Source organism: Rhinolophus sinicus, linkage group LG09 (genome assembly GCF_036562045.2).
Source record: "Rhinolophus sinicus isolate RSC01 linkage group LG09, ASM3656204v1, whole genome shotgun sequence".
In the NCBI taxonomy this organism is placed as follows: domain Eukaryota; kingdom Metazoa; phylum Chordata; class Mammalia; order Chiroptera; family Rhinolophidae; genus Rhinolophus; species Rhinolophus sinicus.
The window spans coordinates 42,580,174-42,607,841 of record NC_133758.1 but is presented as its reverse complement, the minus strand read 5'-3'; the positions used below and the strand labels follow the sequence as shown (position 1 = coordinate 42,607,841).

General features: G+C 35.4%; 1 protein-coding gene across 1 annotated transcript in view; it reads right to left on the bottom strand.

Annotated features, from left to right (window-relative positions):
* The window catches only part of USP14 (ubiquitin specific peptidase 14), a 33,639-nt gene extending 11,687 nt beyond the window's left edge, over positions 1–21,952 (bottom strand). Inside the window, exons 1-10 of the mRNA XM_019741213.2 lie at positions 21,597–21,952; positions 16,246–16,391; positions 13,068–13,100; positions 8,770–8,874; positions 7,899–8,002; positions 7,261–7,319; positions 4,023–4,153; positions 3,021–3,101; positions 2,564–2,649; positions 1,787–1,901 (exon numbers count right to left, since the gene is read on the bottom strand). Coding sequence (XP_019596772.2) covers positions 1,787–1,901; positions 2,564–2,649; positions 3,021–3,101; positions 4,023–4,153; positions 7,261–7,319; positions 7,899–8,002; positions 8,770–8,874; positions 13,068–13,100; positions 16,246–16,391; positions 21,597–21,612 — 876 coding nt within the window. The 5' untranslated portion in view covers positions 21,613–21,952. The remainder of the gene's footprint in view (positions 1–1,786; positions 1,902–2,563; positions 2,650–3,020; positions 3,102–4,022; positions 4,154–7,260; positions 7,320–7,898; positions 8,003–8,769; positions 8,875–13,067; positions 13,101–16,245; positions 16,392–21,596) is intronic.
* Between the last annotated feature and the right edge of the window lie 5,716 nt (positions 21,953–27,668).

The window sequence follows — 27,668 nt, the reverse complement described above, 5'->3', positions numbered from 1 at the left end:
CATTTGTAAATGGTGATGAAACTGCCTATGTTAATTATAGTTCTGTTGTTAGTACATGTCGAAAACTTGGAAACTAGCATATAGTCTATGTTCAATAAACATTACCTACTATTTCTAATATCAAAAAAAATTAGCACTACTAATGTGCTCTGCTTTGAGAACACAAACATAAGAGTTAAAACAATTTACTGTTAATGTTTATTCCAAGCATGTTACACTTGTGTAAATAATTGTTTAAAGTTTGATTTTTAAAAACTATTACTCTTATTACAAAAGGAATCACTGTGGTGTAGCTTTTTAACATTTAATCAAGTTTATTCAGCAGCAATGAAGTAAAGAAATGGTGAATCCAATTACTCAAGAATAATCAGAAAAAATGACGATAAAGCATTTAAAAAATTACGAAGGCAAAAAATACAAAATCTCATGTTTTTTAAGAAACTGTATCCAGTACAATGTTATTCATCAGGTAAGCTATTATTACCAACCCACTATTATCTACAAGTTCCAAGTATATTTGGTTTTCCTGGAAATTTATAAAATTATGAAGAAAAGATCATACTGGAGAGTCCCTGCCAACACACTCCATTCCATTTCATACGCTCCAATTAACACTTATACTTCACGTTTTAATGCCCTGAAACGTGCACATCATTAATACACGTATGTCATAGGATTCCTGGTGGTTAGCTAGTATTTGTAATGCTAGGTTACATTAAATTATTTTTAATTTATAAAATTAAAATGAACTTCTCTCAGAAGCCATTATGCTTCACACCTCTCCTCTCAGTGTCACACAGAGAAGAATATCACTATTTATCTATCTGCTTCTTAAGTCTACATTTACTAACCCTTCCCTTAACCCATCATATCCCAAACTGTAGATACGAGCTCCCAGATGACAAATTATCTTATCAATGTAATCCCTGCCCTAATTCATCACCTATCCTTCAAGAGCTGTGCATATTCCCCAAACCACGTCAAATTAATGTTAGCAAGCAAAACCATTCTATTTTATCAATCTGCTCATTAGAATGCATTCTTTAGTATGACACTGGAGAAAGAGGGATAACTAAATAATTAGAGGAGCCAGTTCTAGAGCTGGCTCTGCCACACATCAATTAAGTCACTTAAATTCTAGGACCTTACCTGCAATACTAGTACAATAGCAGAACGACTATATGGCCTGATTTGCACAGTACAACCCCAGTTTATATGGCATACTTATTCATATACCTACATCATAATACCCTCAAGGGTGTTCTGCAAGCCTCTTGTCACATATTACTCAACCAATCAATACAATCTGTATAATGACCTTACTTAATATATACTGTTGATTCATTAACACAGAACTCACATGCAACTACACTAAAACTCATCCCTGAAAACGAAGCTTATCTAAGAAAATTTATTTTCTCCTTAAGGTGTATCACAGCCCTCGTGCACTCAGAACACTAGGCACCTCTTCAGCACTACGCCTACAGGCCATTTTAAACAGCAAAATCATCAAAAAGCACAAAAATGCGACAAATGTGGCACTAAAATGACTGCAAAAAGGACACTTGTTTATAGGATGAGAGCTGAAACAAGAAGGCAGAGCATCACCTTTCTGGACCTCAGGTGGGACAGTGTGTGTCAGGCAACTCAAACTTTTTGCCACTTTGAACATGGAAAATGACTATGAAAACACCATGATTACTGATGGTGGGGTTACAAATAAATTTTACCAAGCAGGTGCAAATATGGAACCTGTGAAAAATGAGGATCAACTAATTATCCTTACCAATTTAAGTCCTGTGAAAAGATACTTGACTTCTTGATTGATAAAACAGCTAAGCTGAAGCTGATTTTCCTTTCCTTTAGTGACTTCTTCTTCTTCAGATTCTGTACATTTCATGCTTTGCAAAATCAGATAAGGAATATACTAACAGGCATTCAATTTATCATGTAATCTTGAATATAGTAAGTTATCCTAATGCTATTTAAGTTAATAGCATCATTCATTAGTATTTAAAATATTGTGGTCTCCCAATAGAGATTTCAACATACATAAAAATGTTCATTCACTTACCAACAATACTAAGTAATGAATGTATGCTAAAAAATGAACTCTAAACAATATGTTGCAATTTAAATGGTCTTAAAAACCCAAAGGCACATAAACAGGAATATTTTCTAAGTTTCTGCCCATCTCCTACAAAATAGAACTTCCCTAAATTCTAGTTTTATGAATTGGTTCAATCTCATGTATATAATTAGTACACTCTATTTTATATAATTAAAAATTAATTTTCTATGAGGCAAATTAATGAGGTAGATTCTGCTAAAGATGTTCTTAGAAAAAAATAATGAATATCCTTAGAGTGTACATTTATATAAACTTCAAGATCATTCCAATGGGTTTATTGTCCGAATTCCTAATTTCCATATTTTTCAGACATCATAACCTCTGAAGAATGTTTCTTCTTACCCTACCCACCATTCCAATCAGTCAACACTATACCAATTCACTTCTAGTGTAAGTTGAATAGTTTATACATATCTGGGCTCACAAGGATACGTAGTTTCAAACTCAACCCCAAAGAATTGATCAATTAAACTTTTCTTTTTAGAAGGTGTCACAGCTGATGCAGATGAAGAATCTGTCTGCAAAAATTAAAATGAAATAAAAATTCCAATTTTACTCTATAGATATTAATGTACATTTCCTCCCACACAATCATTTAGTAATACATATTTAAGCTTTTTAAAATGTAATCCCTTTCTGTAAAATCTTTCTACTATTCAAAAAAACATTACCAAAAGACTACAGATGTTCAATAATATTAATTAAGTTTAATAAAAATAAATTGAATTCAAGTGTGAAATGCAACCTTTCAAATTCCAACTATAGATTAAGCATCTAAATAGTACTCAAGTACATGTCTGTCTATTAAGATGAATTTATTTCAAGTCTTTGGTGTGGGGGTGAATCAAGGTATAATGAAAATCTGTAATCACAAATATATTTCAATTACCTCTTTAATAGAATCATCCTCTATGGCTTCCAATTTCTGTTGCAATACTCGCATCATTTGTATCCAACATTCATTAGCATCCTAAATTTAAAAATGACATAGTCAGTATTCCTGGCTGTGACAGTGTTTAGTCTATAGAATCCTTCCAAAATAACTAGTTTCTTTAGAGAAGCGGAAGCTGTTAAAATATTAATCCAAATTAGATATCTTCAAAACAATGAAACATTCCAAAATAGTTTATTCATTCATTCAAGAGATGTTTCTGAACTCCTAATTATGCTAAATATTTACTGTTCTGGACACTAGGAATACATAACAATAAAAAAATAGAAAAAGTCCTAATGGGAAACACAAATAAACAAAATATAACAGATTCAAGTAAAGAGAAAAGATTATTAAGGAAAAAAAGGCAATACAGGAGCAGAAGGTGATCAGGGGAAGGAAAGTATGTTATCTTAGCAGGATAGTTAAGGAAAACCTTGACTATTTGAGCAGTTGAGACCAGAACAAGGTAAGGGGGAAAGCCATGCATATATCTGAGAGCCAAAGAAACAAGAGCAAAGGCCCTGCAGAAAGAGGATATTTGGAGGGTTTAAAAAACGGCAAGAAAACAGTGCATCTGGAGAGAAGTGAGCAAGGAGAGTGGCACATGATGAGTTCAGAGAGGTAGCCAGGAACTAGATTATTTAGGATTATTTAGGATTTAGATTATTCAGGATAGAAAAGTACTAGGAAGTATTGAACAAGGGATCAACATAATTTTATTTACATTTTAGAAAGGACTCTGGGGGCTGTATGGAGAAACACGGCATAGGGACAGAAGCAGGATCAAGATGATCAGTTAACAGACTATTGCACCACTCCAGGCAAGAGATAATCGTGGTGTGAACCAGAGAGGACTGTTCTTTATATTTCCAAATATACTCCAATTAAGTATAGTAAGTATAGGAAACCTAAGTTTTACATTTACAAAATGAAAGCCAAGAACCTTGCCCTGATTACCTGTTGAAGATACTGTCCTTGATCGCCCTTCTCTGCAAACTGTGGAAAAGCCATGTGCAAAAACTGCAGTAGAATAATAGGTGGAATACTAGAAGAAGTTTTATCCATGGAATCAAACAAATCTCTAAGGGCTTAAACACAAAGCAAACAGTACTTTAGTAAAATAGTGGCATATTTAATACACGCTACTGTAAATCAAATCTCAATTACTATAAACAAAAAACTGTTTAATAACTATTTTTAAGTATATCGATTCATTTTGCAATTGTTGAATTCCTAATAAGATTTGTTTTTAAATCTTAAAGAACTCACAGAAGACTTTATACTGCAATCACTAGCTATACACAACTTCTGAGCCCTGCCCGTCCCTCTCTCCCCCCTTGCCAGCCTTTGTCTTCCCAAAGCAGGGTATGTTCATTCAATAGAGAACAACCTTTGTCTAGGATCAAACAGGCATAATGTTACTGCTCTGCCACTATGCTTTGCTTTTCTCAGGCCATCGGGTCACCACTCCCAGCCTACTCCCCTTTAAGCCCATACTTGGTTCCCATCTACTGAACTCCTGAATATTGAAATCTGGCTCCTTAAACATACTTCCTAATTCTACTGAACAGCTAAGAACCAAAACTAATTTGCCTCCTTCAAAATCTTTCCACTGCTCCTCCACTCTCAAATTCCTAAGTCCATGGTCATGGATTCAGCCCTGCTCTTGGGCGTTCAGAATACTTTTTCCTCTGCTGATTTCTAGCTACCACACTTTGTCCTTATTTCGTGTACAGCAAAACTCCAATCTAGCTTATCTCGACTTGTTTTGTTAACTAAGATGTGAAATGTTATCGGTCTGTGTACAGACTGAAACCCAGCAAACACTCCAAGATCTCAGCACAAAGCAAGTGCTCAATAAAATGTTCCCGAATAAAACAACTAAACACACTGAAAAATATTTTTGAAGGGCTGCAATTTAAGCATTACTACCAAGGTAATTATTTTTAAAATTAAAAAAAAAACTTAAATTGTAATAACACTTTAAAGTACATGCTACTCAAAAAAAATGATTTGATTATTTAATACATACCATGAACAGAGTATCTCAAAGTATTTCATTAGTTTGAAAAAAGGTCAAAAACACATTACACATTAAAAGAGACGAATGAGATTTGACAACAACTAAATGCAATGTGTGATCCTAAACTGGCTCCAGATACAAAAAAGAAAAACAACTTCAAAATGGGCAATACTGGCAAACTCTAAATAAAGTTTGCATTTTAGAGTACTGTTATCAGTGTGAAACTCCCAGATTATGAAAAATGTGGTTATGAATGACCTTACTCTTAGGAAATACATACTGAAGTTTTCAGGAATAAAAACCATGTCTGCAATTTACTGTCAAATGGTTCAGAATAAAACAACATGCATTATAGAGAATGACGAACCAGATGTTACAAAAAATTCGTAACTGGTGAATTCTTGCACATTTTCTGTAAATTTAAATTTAATTCAAAATAAAAAAGACAAGAACAGTATTTTTCATCCCATCAATACAAGCCTATGACACCGAAGAACTTATTGACATTCTGAGTTACTCTTAGATCAAGTGAAGCAATCAACTGAGCTAGATATAATTGATCACATTTTCTCATTAAAAACTTAATTTCAACAAATAATCTACTTTTAGAAAAAAAGAAGAAATCTCTCTAACTCCAAATGATGCAAAGAAACCTACTGTTTATAGTATTCAAAGTTAATGGTTGACTACAGTGAGATACCACTTCACACCCCTAGAATGGCTATAATCAAAGACAAACAATACCAAATGTTAGTGAGAATATGGAGAAATTGGAACCCTCACACATGCTGGGAGAAATGTAAAATGTAAAATAATGCAGCTGCTTTGGAAAAGTCTAGAAGTTTCTCAAAAGGTTAAATATAGTTACCATATAACCCAACAATTCCACTCCTAGATATTAACCCAAGAGAAATGACAACATATGTCCACACAAAGACTTGTACACAAATGTTTAGCAACACTTATAACAGTCAAAAAGTGGAAACCACCCAAATGCCTTTCAATAATAAAAGGACAAACAAAATGTGGTAGATCCGCACAATGCAATCTTATTCAGCAATAAAAAGGAATAAAATACTGATACATGCTATATTGTGGATGAATCTTAAAAACATTCTAAGTGAAAGAAATCATTCAAAAAAGACCACATGTTGGGGGCTGGCCCGGCCCAGTGGCTCAGGCGGTTAGAGCTCCATGCTCCTAACTCCAAAGGCTGCCAGTTCGATTCCCATATGGGCCAGTGGGCTCTCAACCGCAAGGTTGCCAGTTCAATTCCTCGAGTCCTGCAAGGGATGGTGGGCAACGCCCCCTACAACTAGTAACGGCAACTAGACCTGGAGCTGAGCTGCGCCCTCCACAACTAAGATTGGAAGGACAACAACTTGACTTGGAAAAAAGTCCTGGAAGTGTACACAGTGTTCCCCAATAAAGTCCTCTTCCCCTTTCCCAATAAAATCTTTTTAAAAAAGAACAGAAGACCACATATTATATAATTCCATTTACATGAGAAGTCCAGAATAGGGAATCTATAAAGGCTAACAGCTGATTGGTGTCTGCATAGGGCTGAGAGTGGTGTGGGGCAAACGGGATGACTACTAAAGGTTATAGTTTCTTTTTGGAGTGATGAAAATGTTCCAAAATTGAGTGTGGTGAAGGATACAAAACGCTGAATATACAAAAAACAACAACAAATTATACACTTTAAATGGGGAATTGTATGATATGTGCATTAAATCTCGATAAAGCTGTTACCAAAATTAGGTAAGAGATACATGGATTCATGTAATGAAGAAATAAGTTATTTCTATCCTTTAAGAATGTCTATTTCTCCTCATTCCCCATAGGCCAGTTCTTTACACTAATACCCACTGAGACTCTTTTATAAAACGATCACATCAACTATCACAAAACCTACTTTACTAATAGAATCTAAAGCCAAAATTATAATTTAATCCAAAATATCTAAAGACTGTTTTTGAAAAAGGAGACACATCACTGGTTTCTAATTTGGATAATAAAGTATGCCCTCAGTTGTTTAATATAAGTACTCCAATTTTAATGTTTTATAAAACACATTTTGTAAACTGAAAGATACTAAACAAACTTTTAAGTGAAAAATAACATTTGAGTACTATACTCCCTCTCAAATAGTAGCATGTTTAAGATACTGACCTGCAGTAATATACTGTGCTGAAGCCATTTCCCCTGAAGCTCTCAAAGCACCAGCATACCTAAGGACATTAAGGCAGAATTAAATAATGGGATTCAATTCATTCTGAAACTCAAATGCGAAGAAACCAGTTAAAAAGACTTATTATGACCCCCTCATCTGCAAGTTTCTCAGAGTTGTTCAACCTCTTTATTTTCTTCTCTTCTGGTCTTGTTCCTTTAAGCATTATATGAGCAAAAAGGCACACTCAAAAAAAAGGAAACTTAAATGAATAAAGCCCACTTTAAATTCTTTCCCCTTGTCTAACTCATCTATTAACAAATATTTTCTGAAAATAGTGTAAAACAAAAAAGTACACCTTAACTGCCCATTATTACGAAGAAAATAAAATCCAACTTCAGAAATAATGAAAAAAAAGGCATTAGAAAAACATTAAATCAAAATCAATACACCTACATTCAGCACTAACATGCTAAATAAAAGAAGCTAGTCACAAAAAACCATATATTATTATAATTCCTTTTACATGAAATATACAGAACAGGCAAAACTGTAAGACAAACAGTACCATAATAGTTGCCTAGAGCTGCAGGTAGGAAGGGTACAAGGAGTGACTGATAATGAGTATGAGGTTCCTTACCTTTTAAGGGCACTTTTGAGTTCAGGCACAGACCGAATACATTGAACTGTAGCATTCATGTAACAAGTGTTACCAAGGTTTGTCAATCCACATGGTAATTCCATCTGATTAAAAAAAAAGGATTAAACCATTTTTACAAAATGACACAGCATATATAAATCACTAAATTTCACCCTTTGAAGCAAGTACAATTTACCAGTTCATACCAATTTATGTTCCACCTTTATCCTAAAGTAACATGTTTTATTTCCCCAACCAAAATTTTTACTTGTTATCATACTGACAATCATTCTCTGTTTTAATTCCCTTCTTAAAAATAATAAGAGGACAGTCATGTCCATCCTGCCCCCTTTGCAGGCTTATCATTAGAACACGGTAACAAACATACATAGAAACTCTTCAAAAAAAAAAAAAAAAAAAAGAATGGTTAACAGTACTATGTAAATGCTGGATGGTAAAAATAATATAATAATAACATTTGACAAGTATGTGTTGGCCAGTTTCTAAATCAATGTTGCACTTAAATTAAGATTAAACTGTATGTATTTTTCACATGGAAGGTTTTATGAATTTAAATATCCCAGCATTTAAACTACGTAACCATTCTGTTTTCCCATAAAAATAATAAACACTTAAATAGTGCTGACTACCCACCACATATTTATTACAGCTATTAATTGACTTTATAATGAATTACCCAATTATAGAAGGACCCTAAAGCCAATTTCAAAAATAAAACTTATTTACTGCCTAAAACATACATCTTGATATTAAATCTTAAAAACATTCAGATGCTACTTTCTGAGAGGCACCTTAGTAACTGTACTTCTAAAAACCAGTGATCAACCATATAACATATGGTTCGTCTTACAGCAGATGCTAACTGTTCTTCTGTCATATCTTCTACGAAGACAGTTTTGGCTGAGGGTTCCTCAGGAAGAGCATCCGCTGATCCCATCATTAGTAGAGTCATTCCCTAGTTTTAAAAAAAAATTAATTTCATAAAAATGCTCAAAAGTTGATGTTTATATCCGTTGAAAGAAGCCAGACATAGAAAAACACATATTGCAAACTTCTAATTGCCAGAAAAGGTAAATCTATAGAGGCACAACATAGAATAGTAGGTGCTAGAGCTGAAGGTGGGAAGAGGGAGTGACTTTAAAAGTGACACACATTTCTTTCAGGGTGATGGAAATGTTCTAAATGTTCTAAAATTAGATTGTAGAAGGTTCCACAACTCTGTAAATATACCAAAAATCACTGAATTGTTTAAAAAAATAAAAAGTACTAAAATGGCTGCTTCAAGCCAGAGGTCATCGGCTTATGTGCAAAGGAACAGGAGTATACTTTTCAGAGTGGTGGAACGTCTGTATCTTGATAGTGGTGGTGGATACACAACTGTACAAAACCTAATTCCGCAAACTGTATACTAAAAATAGATGAATTTTATTTTATATAAATTATATATCAATAAAGCTAAGGAAAAAATTAATATTGTCATTAAAAACGTTAAGAATGTTTACAGTATTAGAGGAGGGAATTCTTCAAATGATCATTAACATTTAGTGGTATAATTTCTTCCCATAACAAATAAACTAAGCACTGATAAGACTCTTTCTGTAAATGTCTATTATGTAACTGTAACCATTATTTACATGTGAACTGAAATATTTTGAGAGCACTGCAATCTCCATTATTGGAAAACATCAAACCAGACACATAAATAAGTTCAAAATATCCAATTTTATAATTCTACATATCATTAACCTAAGGGAATACTTATATTCAATATATAGGTAACATTCCATACAATAGAAGAACAAGAAAGACACTGTGCCCCTAAATGTCATAATCCTGAAATGTGAACATCTTACTCAATATCTTAACTGGAAGACATGAACACATGAAACAAAGAAAAGGATTGGGAAGTTTAAAAAAAACAAACCAGAAGTGGAGATTAAAAAAAAAGAGAAAAATACCCAGATGAGGATTAAAATTAGGAAGTTAATAAGGTCAACAAAATCATAGTGTTAGAGAGTACCTACCGTGTTTCCCCGAAAATAAGACCTAGCCAGACAATCAGCTCTAATGAGTCTTTTGGAGCAAAAATTAATAAGACCCGGTCTTATTTTAATTAATATAATACCTGGTTTTATATGACATAAGACCAGGTATTTATTACATTATATTACATTAATTATATTAATTATATTAAAAGACACATTAGAGCTGATGGTCCGGCTAGGTCTTATTTTGGGGGAAACATGGTAGGTTGAAATCTAATAATCTTCATTCTATCATCACCTGTTATTTTTACATAAACTTTGTATAAGATAATGGCACAGCAGTTCTAAACCATCACTAAAGAATCTTTTTCCAAAGACAACTCTCTCAGGAAAACAAAATATTTAAAAAACATATTAGCAATAGGCAGTCAAAAAATATTAGGTTGGTGCAAAAGTTAATTGTGGTTTGAAAGGTTGAAAACAATTGCAAAACCGCAATTACTTTTGCACCAACCTAATACAAAAGAACAGAAAGAATACCAACAAATATCTAGAATAAACTTAACAAGAAATATGTAATAAGAAAACTATAAAGTTTGCTTAGGGATATAGAAAAACACCTAAATAAATTGAAGATGACATGCAGGTTTCTGGAATCGAGAATTACTATAAAGATGTGATTCCAAATTACTACACAAATTTAATGAAATTCCTTTTTGAAACTTTGCAAAATGATTCATTCATGTAGCAAATTAATATCCCTGACAACAGCTAAGAAATTTCTGAAAAGGAATAAAAAAGACCAAAAAATGTCATTTAAAATTAAGAAAACAGATTACACAATAAAGAATGTTGAGGTAATGCAGATAATAATTTAGAAAAAAAATATTATCAGTTCTCCACCTCATGGCATGCCATACCCAAAATGAATTACAAAGATGTAAATGTAAAAATATGATACAATTATAAAAACATGTAAGTGAATGAAAAAAAAAATCTTGCCTTGTTAAAATATTTTCTTAAATTGACATAAAAGATGGACTGATGTCACTAAGTACATAAATCTTTAAAACTTCCATAAAACATACCATAATCAAAAAGATAACTAGAAAATAGAATTATACAATATAGATGAGCACCAAAAAAAAAAAATCAGTAAGGCAGACACACAATAGAAAAATGGGCAAAAGAGATAAACAGAAAACAAAAAAATCATATTGAAAATAGTAAGCTTCTACCTTAAGAAGCTAGAAAAAGTACGTATTAAGTCCAAAGCAAAAGGAGGAAATAAAGCAAAGAGGGAAAATCAATAAAATAATAAACAAGCAAAGCTGATCCTTTGGGGGAGGGAAATCAATGAAATTAACAAACCTCAATACGAGGGAAAAAAGAGAAAAAACCACCACTATAGATTCTAGAATTAAAGAGTATGTTATGCCAATCAACTCAACTATTTACATTAAATGGACCAAGTCCTTAAAAGATGCAAATTACCAAAACTGATGTAAAAGAAAATACAGTATCTGAATGGTCCTACATTTACTAAAGACACTAAATTCTTCAATCTTTCAACAAAGAACGTTCCAAACCTAGAGGCCTTCACTGGCGAATTCTATAAAACATGCAAAGAAAAAAAACAACACAAACACTTTCAGAAAAGATGGAAAGTGGGGATGCTTCCTAACTCATTCTATAAGGCCAGCATTATGCTGATAGCAAAATCAGACAAAGACAATTTAAGAAAACTATGAACCAATACCTCTCATGAAAAGAGACTTAAGAATCCTTTACAAAATGTTACCACATAGAATCCGGCAATATATAAAAAGGAAAATATATAATGACCAAGTGGGGTTTATCCCAAGAATGTGAAGTTGGTTCCTACTCAAAAAAGTCAGTGTAGTTCACATTAACAAATTAAAGGATAAAAAACCAAATGATCATTTCAACAGATACACAGAAAAAGTATCTGACAAAATTCAACTACCACCCATGCTAAAAACTGTCAGCAAACTGCAAACAGAACTTCCTCAATCTATGATGAACATCTGTAAAAAAAACTTCCAGCTAAGACTGGAAACATTCCTCTTAAGATCAGAAAAAAGCAATGATGTTCACTATTAACCATTACTCAACATTGTGCTTAAAATCCTAACCAGTGGAATAAAGCAAGAAAAAAGGAAAAAGATAAAGCACAGAGACTGAAAAGGAAAAAAAGAAAACCATTCTGAATTGCAGATGATATGACTGTATATTTAAATAATCCTAGGACACTAATACGTAAAATCAGCAGTCACAGGATACAAGCTCAATACACAATAATTAATTCTATTTCTACATGCCAGTGAAGTAAGTAAGCAATAAAAAAAAAACAGAGATCATAAAGATTGGAAAGGGAGAAGTAAAACTGCCTCTATTTGCACATAACATGCTTATGTAAATAGAAAACTCAATGGAATCTACAAAAAACAACCCTACTGGAACTATTAAGTGAATTTAGTAAGGTCACAGGATGAAAATAATCTAACCATGAACACTGAAAAAACTTATTTTTTAAATATTGTTTTCAACAGCCAAGAAACATTAAGTTCCACAAATCTAGCAAAAACCATGCAAGATTACTATACTGAATTGAAAAACTACAAAATTCTGCTAAAAGAATAAAAAGACCTAAATTAATGGAGTACACCATATTTAAGGATTTTAATACTCAATACTGTTAAGATGTTCATTCTCCCCAAACTGAACTACAGAACTAGTCAATGCAATCTCCAACAAAATTCCAGGAGTCCATTTGTAGAAACTGACAGACTTATTCTAAAATTATATGGAAATGCAAACAAGCTAAAATAAAATATTCTTGAAGAAGAAAAAGTTGGAGACTTACGCTACCTTATTTCAAGACTTGTTATAAAGTCTTTGTAATCAAGACCATATAATACAAGTTTATTCAAATATATCAATGAAACAAGGGTCCAAAAATAGATCTACAATTGATTTTTAAGAAAGACTCCAACATAAGTCAGTGGGAAAACGAAAAGTATTTTCAAAAGATGGTGCTGGAACAATTGGATATATATATGGAAAAAGGGCATTTGGAATATATTTTGGTATAATAATTAGGAAACTGCATTATAATAAGTGTTCTTAGGATAATACTTACATTTTTTATTTTGATGTTTCCCCAATCATCATCCTGTTTTAAAGACATACAAAAAGCATTTCACCACCTTGTACAATCCAAGCCTAATTTAATAATCAACTAATTTTAAGCTAGTTCAAAATAGAACTTTTTGTCAGCATATTTAAAATTACTGTAATCAAAAGTTTTTTAAAAAAGCACATACAGTCCTAAAGATATTAAGTCTAACAATTGCTTAAACTATGTAAAAAAACACAATCTAAAAGACAGTAAACTTGGCAGCACCAAAAGTACTAAAAAATTTGATTGATGACAAATAACAGAAACTAATTTTTTGCATGTTTGTTTTATGTTTGAAACCAACAGAGTTAATAACTAGCTTATGTGGTAAGAATGAAGAGTAACTTATGAAATAAGATGTACATAAATAAGGAAATTATATAACTTATCACCCAAATCAGGAGATCCTTGAGAAAGGAAGTGCTATTACAAATTATACCAGGAGAGTAAACAGGATTACCCAAAGCAAACTAACCCTTAATAATACTTGCCCTGTCCACAAATGTTTCTCAAAGTACTAAATTTCACATCTGTGAAGCAATTAACAAATACTTTTACATCAATATGTTCAACTAAATCAAGATTTTTGTTAATGCCATGATTGGTCCACAGGTATTTTGGACTACTGAAGCTAAGCCCTTACCTTCACAGGATAAAGTCAGTTCCATATTACACTTTTCTTTTTGCAGAAGGTACCAGGAACTCAACATGCTTCCCTTTGGTGGTGCCACTAATTATCTCTCTGGACACCCTGCTTCAAGTGGAGTAACGTTCAACCCTTGTCAGTTTAAGGGCTATTACTGCTAATCGTAAGTAATTATAACTATATATGCCGCCTCAGAGGACTTACTTATCCGAGGTCAAAATAGGTGAGAAATGAACCCAGATCTGCTTGACTTCTAAATCACATGCTTTTTTGCATGTTACATAAAGCTGTCTGATGCTCAGTTTCTTCATTTATAATATATAAAATCATTTACTTTCATCATTTTTAAAATACATACAGTTGAGAATTAAAGAAAATAAAAGCCTGGCACAGAATAAGTATTCAATGAGTGATAGCTATCAGTAGTCCATTTCATTTAATTTATTCATATTTTTCTATAATTCTCCACAGTACACCACCAGTACAGGCATACCTCATTTTACTGTACTTTGCTTTATTGCACTTTGCAGATATTGTGTTTTTCACAAGACCCTCTACTAGCAAAAAAATTACCACTCGCTGAAGTCTCAGATAACGGTTAGTATTTTTTAGCAATAAGGAACTTTTTTTTTTCTTAAAGGACACTTTTTTTCTTTTTCTTTTTCGGAGATTTCATTGTTAGTATATAGGAATGCAATGGATTTTTTTTTTTTTTAATTTTATTGGGGCGTATTAGGGAACAGTGTGTTTCTCCAGAGCCCATCAGCTCCAAGTCGTTGTCCTTCAAGCTAGTTGTGGAGGGCGCAGCTCAGCTCCAAGTCCAGTTGCCGTTTTCAATCTTTTGTTGCAGGGGGCGCAGCCCAACATCCCATGTGGGAATTGAACCAGCAACCTTGCTGTTGAGAGCTCGTGCTTTAACGAACTGAGCCATCTGGCCACCCCTCTGGCAGCTCAGCAGAAACTCGTCTTCACTCTAGTTGTGGAGGGCACAGCTCGCTGGCCCATGTGAGAATCGAACAGGCAACCCTGTTGTTCAGAGCTCGCGCTCTAACCAACTGAGCCATCCAGCCGCCCCAGGAACTTTTTAAAGTATATACACTGTTCTTTAGACATACTGGTACTGCTTTCTATCGTGTTTCCCCAAAAATAAGACCTAGCTGGACCATCAGCTCTAATGCGTCTTTTGGAGCAAAAATTAATATAAGACCTGGTGTATTATATTTTATATTATATTATACCCGGTCTTATTTTAATATTACTTTACATTAAAATAAGACCGGGTATAATATTAATTTTTGCTCCAAAAGACACATTAGAGCTGATGGTCCAGCTAGATCTTATTTTCGAAGAAACACGGTACAGTATAGTATAAACGTAACTTTTATATACACTGGGAAACCAAAACATTCGTGTGACTCGCTTTATTGCAATATTCACTTTATTGTGGTGGTTTGGAACCAAACCTGCACTATCTCTGAGGTATGCCTGTACACAGCTCAGCACAAATTATCAAGTCCACTAAGACTAAAAAGCTCATAGTACAACTTGGAGGGAAAACAATGTTTCTTTGCCAATATCTGTTTTACCACCTGGATGATGGGGTAGTTAGCTCTTATCTCTAAAGTTACCTACAGCTCTTTAGCATTTCATATCTAACTCTTGAAGAAAATACTTTTAAAAAACTATACTTAAATAGTATTATAAACAATAAGGAAAATACCTTCACATCTTTTTTGTGGCCATTCCATCAGTGATGCTGGTAAGCCTGGACTCTTAACTGTAGTCAGTATGATCATTCCAAGGGAACTAGAGGAAAATTAAGTTCCCTCTCTTTTTAAACAAAAAATATTTTCTCTCTCATCTCCAGATAGGAGTTAGATATTAGTTACTCTTAAGAGAAAGGAGCTCCTTTTTAATAGGTAGGATGCAAGAAAGGCCAAAGGAAAAAATTAACAGTTTTCCAGTATTCCAGAACTGGGGCTTTGGTAATGATGTTGAAATACTTTGAATTTGAACATTTGAATGTATGCACAAAACTACATTTTGTAGTAGTTTTTTGTTAAATAAAACAAATCTACCATATTGTTCCATATTTTTAACAGAGATAAAATTTTCCACGCCATACATATTACTAACAAAATACAAACAGACCTCATAAAGGCCTAAACAAAATAAAATACTTTTAACGTACTCTCATAGGGAAAAAAACTCAAATACAAACAAATAGAAGTACCCCACTCCCCTGATCACCGGAGGTATTCATTGATACAGTGCATTTTAAAATAAAAAAAAATTGATGTTTTTATAATAGTGTTTTATAATATAGTGAAATGGTTATAATGTTGCTCCTTACAGTAACATGAATAAAAGTTTTAATCCCATAGACTATATACTCTCACCAAATAAAAAATACCTCAACTGCCACATTTCCTAGCGTTATTTTCACTAATTATATATTAATAGTACATAATGAAATTTTGGACTAAGTTTTACCTTCAACGTCCCTCCTTTCAACATAACTTTCTGTCTGGCCGGCTGGACTCCAGTCAGTGCAAAAAGCTGAGCCTTGAACACCATTGGAGGTTCATCAGTATTCAATTCTACACCTTCAAATTTCTCCTTTCCCCATTTCACAGCAACTGCAAAAAAAAAAAAAAAAAAGGAAAAAAAAGAAAAAAAACGTAATTTTTCTTTTCATTTACAAAATAACAAGACTTTAGATTTAGACAATCCTTTCGGGACCTATTAGGCTAGTTCTTGAAAGGCAAACTATGTCATTCATCTTTTTATGTTCGTAATGCCTACACCTAACCAGGAGTGACTTGGATGCAGTAGGTCTTGAATAAAATTTAACTGGATCTAATCCAACTTCTCATTTGATAAATAAGGAAAATGACATTGAAGAGAAGTTGGATGATTTACTAATGTCAAAAAACTAATTAGTAAATATTGAAGTCTTCTGAATCCTACTCCAATAATCTCTGCAAAATATCACACTGAAATATTTCCCAGAATAAGGTTCACAGACTTCAAAATGGGTTTAAGCAATCATTAAAATCAATACATACTGTTGGGATAGAGAGGAGAAAGACAGTTTTTAGAAAGGCAATATGAGAGGAAAAAAATTCTTGGGAGAATAAAGCATAATTAAAACAGGGAAAGGAATACAGATTCTGGATTATAAAAATTGAACGGTCTATTTGTTGATCAAGAGGAGGTCAAACATTAAGAAGAATCCAAAACTACAACTAAAGCACTAAAAAATATAGAAATCCTACTTCACAGCCATTCAAATGGCTATTACAAAAAAAAGGAAAAAAGAATATAACAAATGTTGGCAAGGATGTGGTGAAATTGGAACTCTTGTGCATTGCTAATGGGAATATAAAATGGTTCAGCCATTTTGATGTTGCTCAAAAAGGTATGGCAGTTGCTCAAAAAATTAAATATAGAATTACTACATGATCCAGCAATTCTACTTCCAGGTATACACCCAAAACTATGGAAAGCAGGAACTCAAACTGATAATTATATATTCATGTCATAGCTGCATTATTCACAATAGCCTAAAGATGGGAACAACCCAAGTGTTGATCAACAGATGAATGAGTAAACAAAATGTGGCATATATACACAGTGGATATTATCCAGCCTTAAAAAGTAATGAAATTCTTACACACGCTACAACATAGATGATCCCTGAACACATGCTAAGCAAAATAAGCCAGATACGAAAGGACAAATACTGTATGATTCCACTTAATTGAAGCACCTAGACAAGTCAAATTCATAGAGGCAGAAAGTAGAATGATGGTTACCAGGAAGCTGGGGGGAAGTACATACGGGGAGTTATTGTTCAATGGAAACAAGGTTTTAGTTTAGAAACATGAAAAAGTTTGGGAGGTGGATAGCGATGATGGTTGCACAACAATGTAAATTACTAAATGCCAAAACTGTACACTTAAAAACGGTTAAAATAGTACATTTTGTGCTGCATATACTTTATCATATAGAAAAATTTCAATCAACCAATAAAAAGTTTTCAATCAATTGCCTAAAACAGCTGATTTTTGAAATATGTATAAATGAAACTTAAGGATATACAAGGTGTGATCAAATAATATAGTGAATGTTTAAATAAAACATTTATTACAGTAAAAGGTACACTGCCATTAATCCCCCTCAAAATACTCCCCCTCGCTTCAAACACACTTATCCCATCATTCCTGCCACTTTGTGAAGCAGTTCTGGAAGTCCTCTTTCGTGGGTGTCTTCAGTTGCGCTCTCATGGCTGCCTTGATGTCCTGAATTGATTCAAAACGTTTTCCTTTCATGGTCATTTTGACTGGGGAAGAGCCAGAAGTCGCACAGTGCCAGCTTCAGTGAATAAGGTAGATGAAGACACACCGAAATGTTTCTGACAGAAACTGCCGTACCAGAAGCAATGTGTGACACAGAGCGTTGTCATGATGGAGGATGAAAGACACTCATGAATGAGGACTTCCAGAACTGCTTCAGAAAGTGGCAAGAATGACAGCATAATCACCTCACCCCAGTCAGAATGGCGATCATCAACAAGACAAATAGTAACAAGTGTTGGAGAGGCTGTGGAGAAAAAGGAACCCTCATACACTGTTGGTGGGAATGCAGACTGGTACAGCCGTTATGGAAGGCAGTGTGGAGGTTCCTCAAAAAATTACGAATAGAATTACCATATGACCCAGCAATCCCTCTCCTGGGTATCTACCCAAAAAATCTGAAAACATTTAGAGATAAAGACACGTGTGCTCCAATGTTCATTGCAGCTTTGTTTACGGTGGCCAAGACATGGAAACAACCAAAATGTCCTTCGATAGATGAATGGATGAAGAAGTTGTGGTATATATACACAATGGAATACTATTCGGCGGTAAGAAAAGATGATATAGGAACATTTGTAACAACATGGATGGATCTTGAGAGTGTAATGCTGAGCGAAATAAGTCAGACAGAAAAAGCAGAGAACCATGTGATTTCACTGATATGTGGTATATAAACCAAAAGCAACAAAAGAACAAGACAAACAAATGAGAAACAGAAGTTCATAGACACAGACAAGTTTGGTGGTTGCCAGAGGGTAAGGGGGGTGGGGGGTCAGGGGTGGGAGATGAGGGTAAGGGGGATCAAATATATGGTGATGGAAGGAGAACTGACTCTGGGTAATGAACACAGAATGGGATTTATAGATGATGTAATACAGAATTGTACACCTGAAATCTATGTAATTTTACTAACAATTGTCACCCCAATAAATTTAATAAAATAAAATAACAAAACAACAACAAACAAAAAAACTGAAAAAAAAAAAAAGAATGACAGCATAAGTGTGTTCAAAGCAATGGGGAGTGCTTTGAGGGGAATTAATAGCAATGTGTCTTTTAGTGTAATAAATTTTTTTATTTAAACATTCACCGTATCTTTTGATCACACCTCGTACATAGTTTGTTTCCACTAAAAACTATATACTTACTCAAAATGAGAATTTCACAACTAATAGCTGCCTGATTTCCAACTACTAAAATCAGAATACAAAAATTTCACCCTGACTCCAAATCCCAATTCTTTCATCAGTTTAATTTCATCTCAGTTTAATTAATATACTCAGCAATCATTCAACAAGCCCAGTAACAAGCATTAAGGAGACTCTGAACTTAGTCTAATAAGGGAGAAACAGGGGGCAAAAAAGGTTAAAACAATAACACAACATAAATATTATAAATGCTACAGGAGCACAGAACGCTTCATGAGTTCGGAAGGATTGACCGGAGGACGTGATAACTTTGAGTTGAGTCTGAAAGAAAAATTAGGCGTTAGCCAGAGAATAAGAATAAAAGCATTCCTGGAAAAGACAAGAAAAACATTCAAAAACATAAAGCAATACAGGGTGTTCTGAGATATAAGTAATTCCCAGTGAAGGGGAAGCAGATGAAACTGGAAGCGGCCAAGGATCAAGTCAAGGAAGATAACACACATCATGCAAAACACACAGGTTTTATGTTATAGGAAATGTGCAACCCCGAAAGGTTTTCATAAAGGCTGCTTTGGTCTGGTTTGAACATTAGATCACTCTAGCAGCAGCAGAGAAAATGGATTTGAAGAGTACACAACTGTAATCGAGATAAGCTAGAAATATATATCAAATATAATAGTACAAGCAAAGATGAGAGAGGATTAAACCTAAACAGTATTAGAAATAATGATGAGGAACCTAAGTGAAATGTATTTAGCTGTTTCATCGTGGGCAAGTTATTTAAACTTTTTGCTTACCCACAAAGGACAATTATATCAGTATCACAGAATTATGTTGTTAGTCTTCAACAACTATGTTGAAGACTAAAACAAAGCAGCATGTACTGCGCTACGCACACAGGTGTTCATTAAACTTTATGGCACTTACTTTAACCATAGTAGATATTTAATTTTCTACTAAAACTTATGAAACACTACTTAAAATGTTCTCGCGTAAATATAGGCCTTTTTGCAGAACGTGAAAATACAGATTCTCAATATAGAGAAGTCAAAGGAAGAAACCTTAGAAATCTACTTCAATTCCCTCATTTTGGAAATTAGGAAAAAGACTTGATTAAATAAATTTAAGATGAAACTCAACTTTTTAGAAATTTTGGTGAGTATAGGCATTTTTTGAGGGTAACAAAGAAGTGTTGGTTTTTTGTATGTGAGTCTGTGTGTTTAAATATTAGCATACGCTGTGTTTTCTCACCATTAATTAATGCCCCTCAATTCTATACTGCATAAATGGGATATTTCCAGTACCATTCTATTGTTAATTATTGGATAATTAGCCTACTGTTAATAATTATAGAAAGAAGTTGAGCAATCATTATGAAAGCATTCAAGATTCTAGAAGACCAAGAATCAACCTGGAGATTAAATATTAGTCTTTTGTTTCCCATCATTCTTTGAAAATGCTTAATCTTCACTAAAGGAATGGTAGTCAGGAATGGCCATCGAGTCACACATCCGTATCCAAAGAGAGCCATCACTTACATCTTAGGTGCCATTTTGAATCAGACTAGGAAACAGCAAGGTCGATTAACTAAAAATGGGATCTCTGCACAATACCTTGGAGATCTTACAAGATCTTTTTCGCACACAAAAAAGAAAAGACCCGTCAAACGCCAATCAAAAGGAAATGATGCCGAGGATATCTGTATTCATATACCTCTCAAAGCTATCACTATGCTTCGGACGTAGAAACCCAAGACAATGTCTGATGACAGGAAAACGAAGCCAAAAAATAAGTTCGCAATCTGCCTCGAGATATCACAGAAATTGGTACAAAAGAGGAGATTGAATCAAAGGCAGCAGGAGTAAGCGAAGGGAAGTAATTAAGGGAAACCCCATGGATACAGGCTCATCTTACACATCCCTGCATCCCTCCCTCACTTCAGGCTTCCCTCCGTGCCTCTGCCTTCCACAACTATACCTCCAGCCTGGTCCCCGAAGCCCCAGGACACCCCCCCACCTTTCCAGGCACACTAGGACAGCGACAGAAACTATTCTGCAGTGTCACCACTCCCAGAGGCCGACGCTCGCTGCTTCCCCATCTCCACTCTTTTTCCCACCCCACCCACCCGGCGACCAGGAGAGACAGCGCTCTGACGTCGCTGGGCTCGGAACTGGCAAGGAGAGAAAGGGGACAGGGTCAATTCCACGCCGCAGTCACCCACGCCTCCCCGCCCCGCGCTCAGACGGGCGCCCGCCCCGCAGGCCAGGCCTACTCAGCTACTCAGAGGCCTAGTGCCGGGCAAGGCTGCGGGACGCAAGGCGAGAAGGGCGCTCACCAGAGTAGAGCGGCATGGCGGGCGAGGAGGGAGGCGACGGCGCAGGAAGGCTGGGCCCCTGGCAAGGGAGGCGAAGGGAAAGGGACACGACGAAGCTGTGGCAGCAGCCGAGGCGGAGGCGCGGTAGTGGCGGCAGCTCGAGAGCGACGAGAACCTCATTCAAACCGGCCACTGGCGATGACGCAGCAACACGCAGCAACACGCAGCTCGCCGGCGGAGCCACGGGGCGACTACAGGGAGGAGGCGCGGAGCGGCGAGGCGGGGCCTGGAGGGCGGGGAGACCAGGGCGGTGCAGGGAAGGCCGGCTGGGCGGGGGCGCGCTCGCCCGCGGGCGCGGCGCGTGGGCGCTCGGCCCCTCCGCGGGTACAGGTGCGCGCCTGCGCACTGCACGTGGCCGCCCCGCGCCCCCGAGCGGCGCTCGGCTGGCTCCTCCCCGCCTGGCCGCAGGTGCCATGGGAACCTGGTGTTCATGTGGCCGTCTGTTTTTAAAATGTCTTTTCGCCGTTTTTCAAAACGGAGGGTCAGTAGAAGCCGGGGATTTTTATCTTGTTAACGTAGCCAGTAGAAAAGCTGAGCGAGCCCTTGCTGCACCCCTCATCTCGGTCGGCCTGCTTAGTAATGAAAATGCGTATAGCCCTCTCTTTCAGGATTTTTGTAACAAAAATAAGTGCGACCAAGTTTGTTTTCAGCACACCCCCACTTTGGTGCAGCTAACGTCTAGCCTCTGGGGGAGCTGGAGAGCTGAATTTAAGACAGATGGGGCACAGGGAGGATGTGATAAAAGAAATTTTACGTAGCTGGTCTTCCTAAATGTCAGTGAAGAGTTGTAGACGATAGCAATCTTACTACACATAACATACGTTGCAAAGCCTTGCTCTACGTGTGTCTAGTGCATAGAATCTTCTGCTTAAGGTTGACTTCTTTAAATGATATATATTGGTAATATTTTAACCCGCATGCTAATAAATAAAGGCTGTAAAATTGTGGCCAAATATCAGAAAGTGAACTATCTGCGGTGTATAGCTTAGAATGCCCCTTCCTCGTCTGGGCAAAAAATTGTATCCAACTTTAAAGTCAACATTTAATGCTCTTTCATATACATGTAAAGCCTACTCCTACAATTACTTTTCTTTAAAGTAGCATTACATTGTAGCTGTTGGCTCCTCCTTTTCAATAAGCATATATTGAAATATACAAGATACTCAAGATAGAAGTATCTTGAGTATCTATATTGAGAACAAGATAATATAGAAGCTGTGGATTCAAAGATGAAATCAAACAAAGGTCTGGCCCTCATAAGAGGGAGAATCTACCAGGAATATTGAAATATGCACACATTAACTACATGGCTCTCTGAATTAGAGCTCTTAGATGTAAACAACAGAAACCGGAGAAGGAATTGATTGGTTGAATATCGGATAAGCTAACAGAATCAGTAAGAAAACCAAACTGAGCACAGATAATGGATAGGAACCAAGAGATACAGCAGCAGGGAACCATAGGCAAGGTCATGCCACAGGAACAGTCTAGCCACTCCTGTCACCAGCTCCATGAGTAATTTCTAATTGTGTGTATCTCACTCCTGTAAATTCCCTGTCTTGAGCAAGAATATATACTTGACCAACAGTGTGTGGCTCTGCCTTCCACACAGACACGTTGGGGTACATGGCACAGGTTGCCCAAAATGAAGAACTGTGTTTTTGTTCCCCATTGCTGCTCTAACAAATTACCACAAATTTAGTAGCCTAAAACAACACAAATTTATCATCTTACAGTTCTGGCAAACGGAAGTCCAAGAATAGTCTTAACCTTAAGGTGTTAGCAAGACTACACTCTTTCTGGAGGCTCTGTGGCTAATTCATTCCTTACCTTTACCACATCCTAGAGGCTGCTGGCATTCCTTGTCACATGGCCCCATTCTAGCAATGGCACTACTCCAACCTCTGCTTCTGTCCTCGTGGTTCCTGCTCTGACTCAGATCCTCTGCCTGCCTCTTGTGATTACATTGGCCCCACCTGAATAATCCAGGCTAATCTTTTTCCCTAAAAATCACTAACTTGATAATATCTGCTAAAACCTTTGCATAGAAGATAACATATTCACAAGTTTAAGAGATTAGAACATGGACATCTGTGGGGGAGCATTGTTCTTATACAGGATTTAAAAAAAACACCTGCAAATAGTACACTATCTTACAGTATCTATAATTCTAATATTCCTGTATCTTTCTCCCTCTACCAAATTATAACCTCTTGGAGAGGAAAAAGCCCAGCCTTAAGTAATTTGGGAATAATTTGGGAATCTACATATAGATTCCCAAAATGGTGAGGAGTGTGCTGAAAACAAACTTAATCACATTTATTTTTGTTACAAAAATCCTGAAAGGGAGGGCTAGCCATTTTCATTACTAAGCAGGCAGATTGATTTGAGGGATGGAGCAAGGTGTCTCTCAGCTTTTCTACTGGCTACGTTAACAATCTATATATAGATTCCCAAATTATATATGATAACCAAATTAATTATATGAATGCTATGCTGCTATAATAAAGAGGACTCAAAACTCAATTGCTAGCAGGTTATGGAGGAGTGGGGAGAGAGCAATGGCTCTGTTTCAAGAGGTTGTTCAAAGGCCAACATTCCACCCTTGAAGTTCCTCTGTTTTCCATTAAAGCAGTGCTTCTCAAGTTTAATGTGAATCACCCGAGAATTTGTTAAAATGCAGATTCTGAATCAGTAGGTCTAGAATGACATCTAAGATACTAACAAGCTCTCGGGAAATCACCCTTTTGAGCAGCAAGGCATTAAGGGATTTGGTTGAAGACACATTGCAGGAATATCTTGGTTTCAGCCCACAAGAAGAAGAAATAGAAGGGGGAAAATTACAGGGCAGCAATTTCCTGTTAAGAAGAGCATTCCTCTTCTTAAGCACAAATCACTTTCATTCACATTTCATTGGTAAAAACAGGACCTGGCCTAGCTGTACGGAAGTCTGGGAAATGTCTCTAACAGGGCAGATGTATCCAAACATAAACTCTATTGTTACACAAGAGAGAGACGGTGAGTTTTGGTGGAAACCTAGACATCTATGTCAGCAAATGTTGGATTCTTTTGTAAGTAATGTTCAAGCTTTAAAGTTTTCCTTCAACAAGTGATAAAACTCCTGGTTGTTTAACTTTCTCACCCTTGAAGGGAAAATTATAATATCTGTCCCTGGATGCTCTCAATGTTCTAAGATTTAAATAGTTGGTTGGGTACATATATGTCAGGAAAAAAATGACCAAATAGAGCAGATCTAGAACAGAACAAATACCAGGTACACTCGTATGTTTACACATCTACCTTCTAGGCTAAGTTCAATTCCAGAAGTTTTAATTAATGAACCCAAAACAGAAGAATTAAATGATCTTCACCCTCAAAAATTCTCTTTCAGAAATAAAACTCTCCACAACTGGCCACAAATAAACTGTTCTGGCCCAATATTTCCATACCTACACTACCTTCTGCATCAATTTAATTCAATGATACTTGAATATTCTGTGCTTTCTTGCCTTCCATTTTTCTCTCCCATTCCTACCTTAGAATCAAGTTCTCCCCATTTACTCTTCACTTATTTCACATCTCACCTCCATGATACATTTCTAAACCTTACAAACTACAAAGTTTTCTGTCTCTTTAAGCAATTGCTTTTTTGCATCACTCATTTAACATTTAATATTTACTGTCCTTTTTACATCTGTATATAGCAGATGTAGTTTACATTTCCATCTAGACTATGAAAACTTCTTTGCACCTCCTTCAGAAATATTTGATGGTTAATTCAATTCTAGAACTCAGGATAATATTGTACTAGGAAGCACTTTAATAATTTTCATTAGATCACTACCTGTGTATTAACTGCTTCATATCTGGACAGCAACTACATCTGGTTCATTTCTCTATCCTCTAGGCCTGAACAGGTGCAGGACAGAGTAGGCATCCTATATATTTGCTGAGAAATGAATTACAGGTGTTGGTGATAGGAATTCAGAAAAGAAAAAGAAATTGAAGCAAGTGGGAAGCAGTTGGTGCAGGAGGGTTCTGGAGAGATAGAAAAAACAAACCCTCATAGTAATCAAATTCATTAATTCAGCAATTATTTATTGATTGTCTATTCATGGACCCTGCATTGCAGAAACTCATAGTCTATCAGAAAATGTAGGAAAAAATTATCTAGATAATAATTATGCCTGTGAAGAATAGGAAGGAGACTAGCTAGAATAGAGCAGAGGTCATATCTGCAGGGCTGTGGCAATAGATAATGTAGAATGGGTCATATGGGGCCTGATTATAGGGAGCCTGCGGACCAGGATAAAAAGTTTACTTTCACTTAAATGAAGTTTTCTAAGTTCTTAAAGTCACTAGTCATCACAAACAAGAAAACTAATACTGAAATTTCCATGTGCTACACTTTTCCTGATGATCTCTCATTCCAAACATCTAACCTAAGTCAAGAATTCTTCTATAGGATTCCCTGCGAGACAAGGCAAAAAGGCCACTTTAATGTTCTCTGCTTTTAAAATTATTAAAGTGATACATGTACAAGGTTTAAAATTCAAACAGTGACAGGAAAACATTGAAAACAAATAAAAGTTTCTCTCTCCGCACCTCTAACAACACTTCTCACTGGCAACTGACTTTCACCGTTTGCGATTTTAGGCCTCCTTGTGGTCACCTCCCTAATTCTACATGATGTTCATATAACACTATTTGTTAATTAATCTAGTTTACACAATGTCTATTGAATCCCCCTTGTAAAATATAGCTCATGATAAGAGGATATAACTCATTGTGAGATACCTACCTGTTCTTCCCTTTCTTCCTCCTTCTCCTAACTTTTAAAATAAGTTTTAGTTCTTTTATTGGTTACTTTAACCTTTTTAACACACTTAAACCTCTATTTCTTGTTCCATGAGACCTTAGACTGTTTCTTGACTGCAACTATATGAGATAAGCAATGTAGAACGTATAGCTTTCCCTTCCTCTTTTTCTCTCCCCTTTCACATTCCAATTATCTTTCAGCTATACCAACACTCTTCAAATAGCGAGAGATTATCAATAACAGAAACAATGAATGTTATAGCATCAACAAGCAATAGACAAAAATTAGGGTACCTCCAGAAGACTAGGAAATATAAATGATATGATAGTAATGACAGTCTGCTCAAGACAACGCTGCTCAGATGAATGAATTTTCATCATATTATTATTATCAACTACATTAATAATCCTTTTACTGTCCACTAAACTATACCATTTTCAGTATCACTATACTCATATAGGTGATGAACTGTCTTATTTAAGTACTGTACAACTTTAATATATTTTTTTCAGTAAATTTCTAAGAATGAACTCCTTTATCCTACATTTGGCTGCAAATATCTTTATTTTAATATTATTCCTGATGATAGCTTAGCTGAGTTGGGATTAGTAAATTAACAGCAATTTTCCCTTAGTACGTTAAAGATACTCTTTCACTGTCTTCTATCCTCTAGTATTGCTGATAAGACTTTATTTTTTAGTTTAATTTTTCTTACTTGTAGGTAATGTTTTTTCTCTCTGGTAACTCTTAAAATTTTCTCTTGCTCTTAATATTATGCAGTTTCATTTTGCTATATCTGGGTGTGTATTTCTTTTAATATACCCTTTCCAGTACTATGGGTAAACTTTTGAACTAAGGACTTACATTTTTTAATATTGCCTAATGTCTCTTTTGGAGTTACAATTGGATTTTTGTTGAACATTCTCCACCCTTCATTTCTCTTATCAGGCCTTTCACATTTTTTTTGAATTTTTTTAAATTAAATTTATTGGGGTGACAATGATTAGTAAAATTACATAGGTTTAAAGTGTACAGTTCTATAATACATCATCTATATATAACATTGTGTGTTCACCACACAGAATCAGTTATCTTTCCATCACCATATATATATTTGACCCCCTTTACCTTCATCTACCACCTCCCTCCCCATTTATCCTCTGGTAACCACTAAACTGTTGTCTATGTCCATGACTTTTTGTTTCTTTATTCGT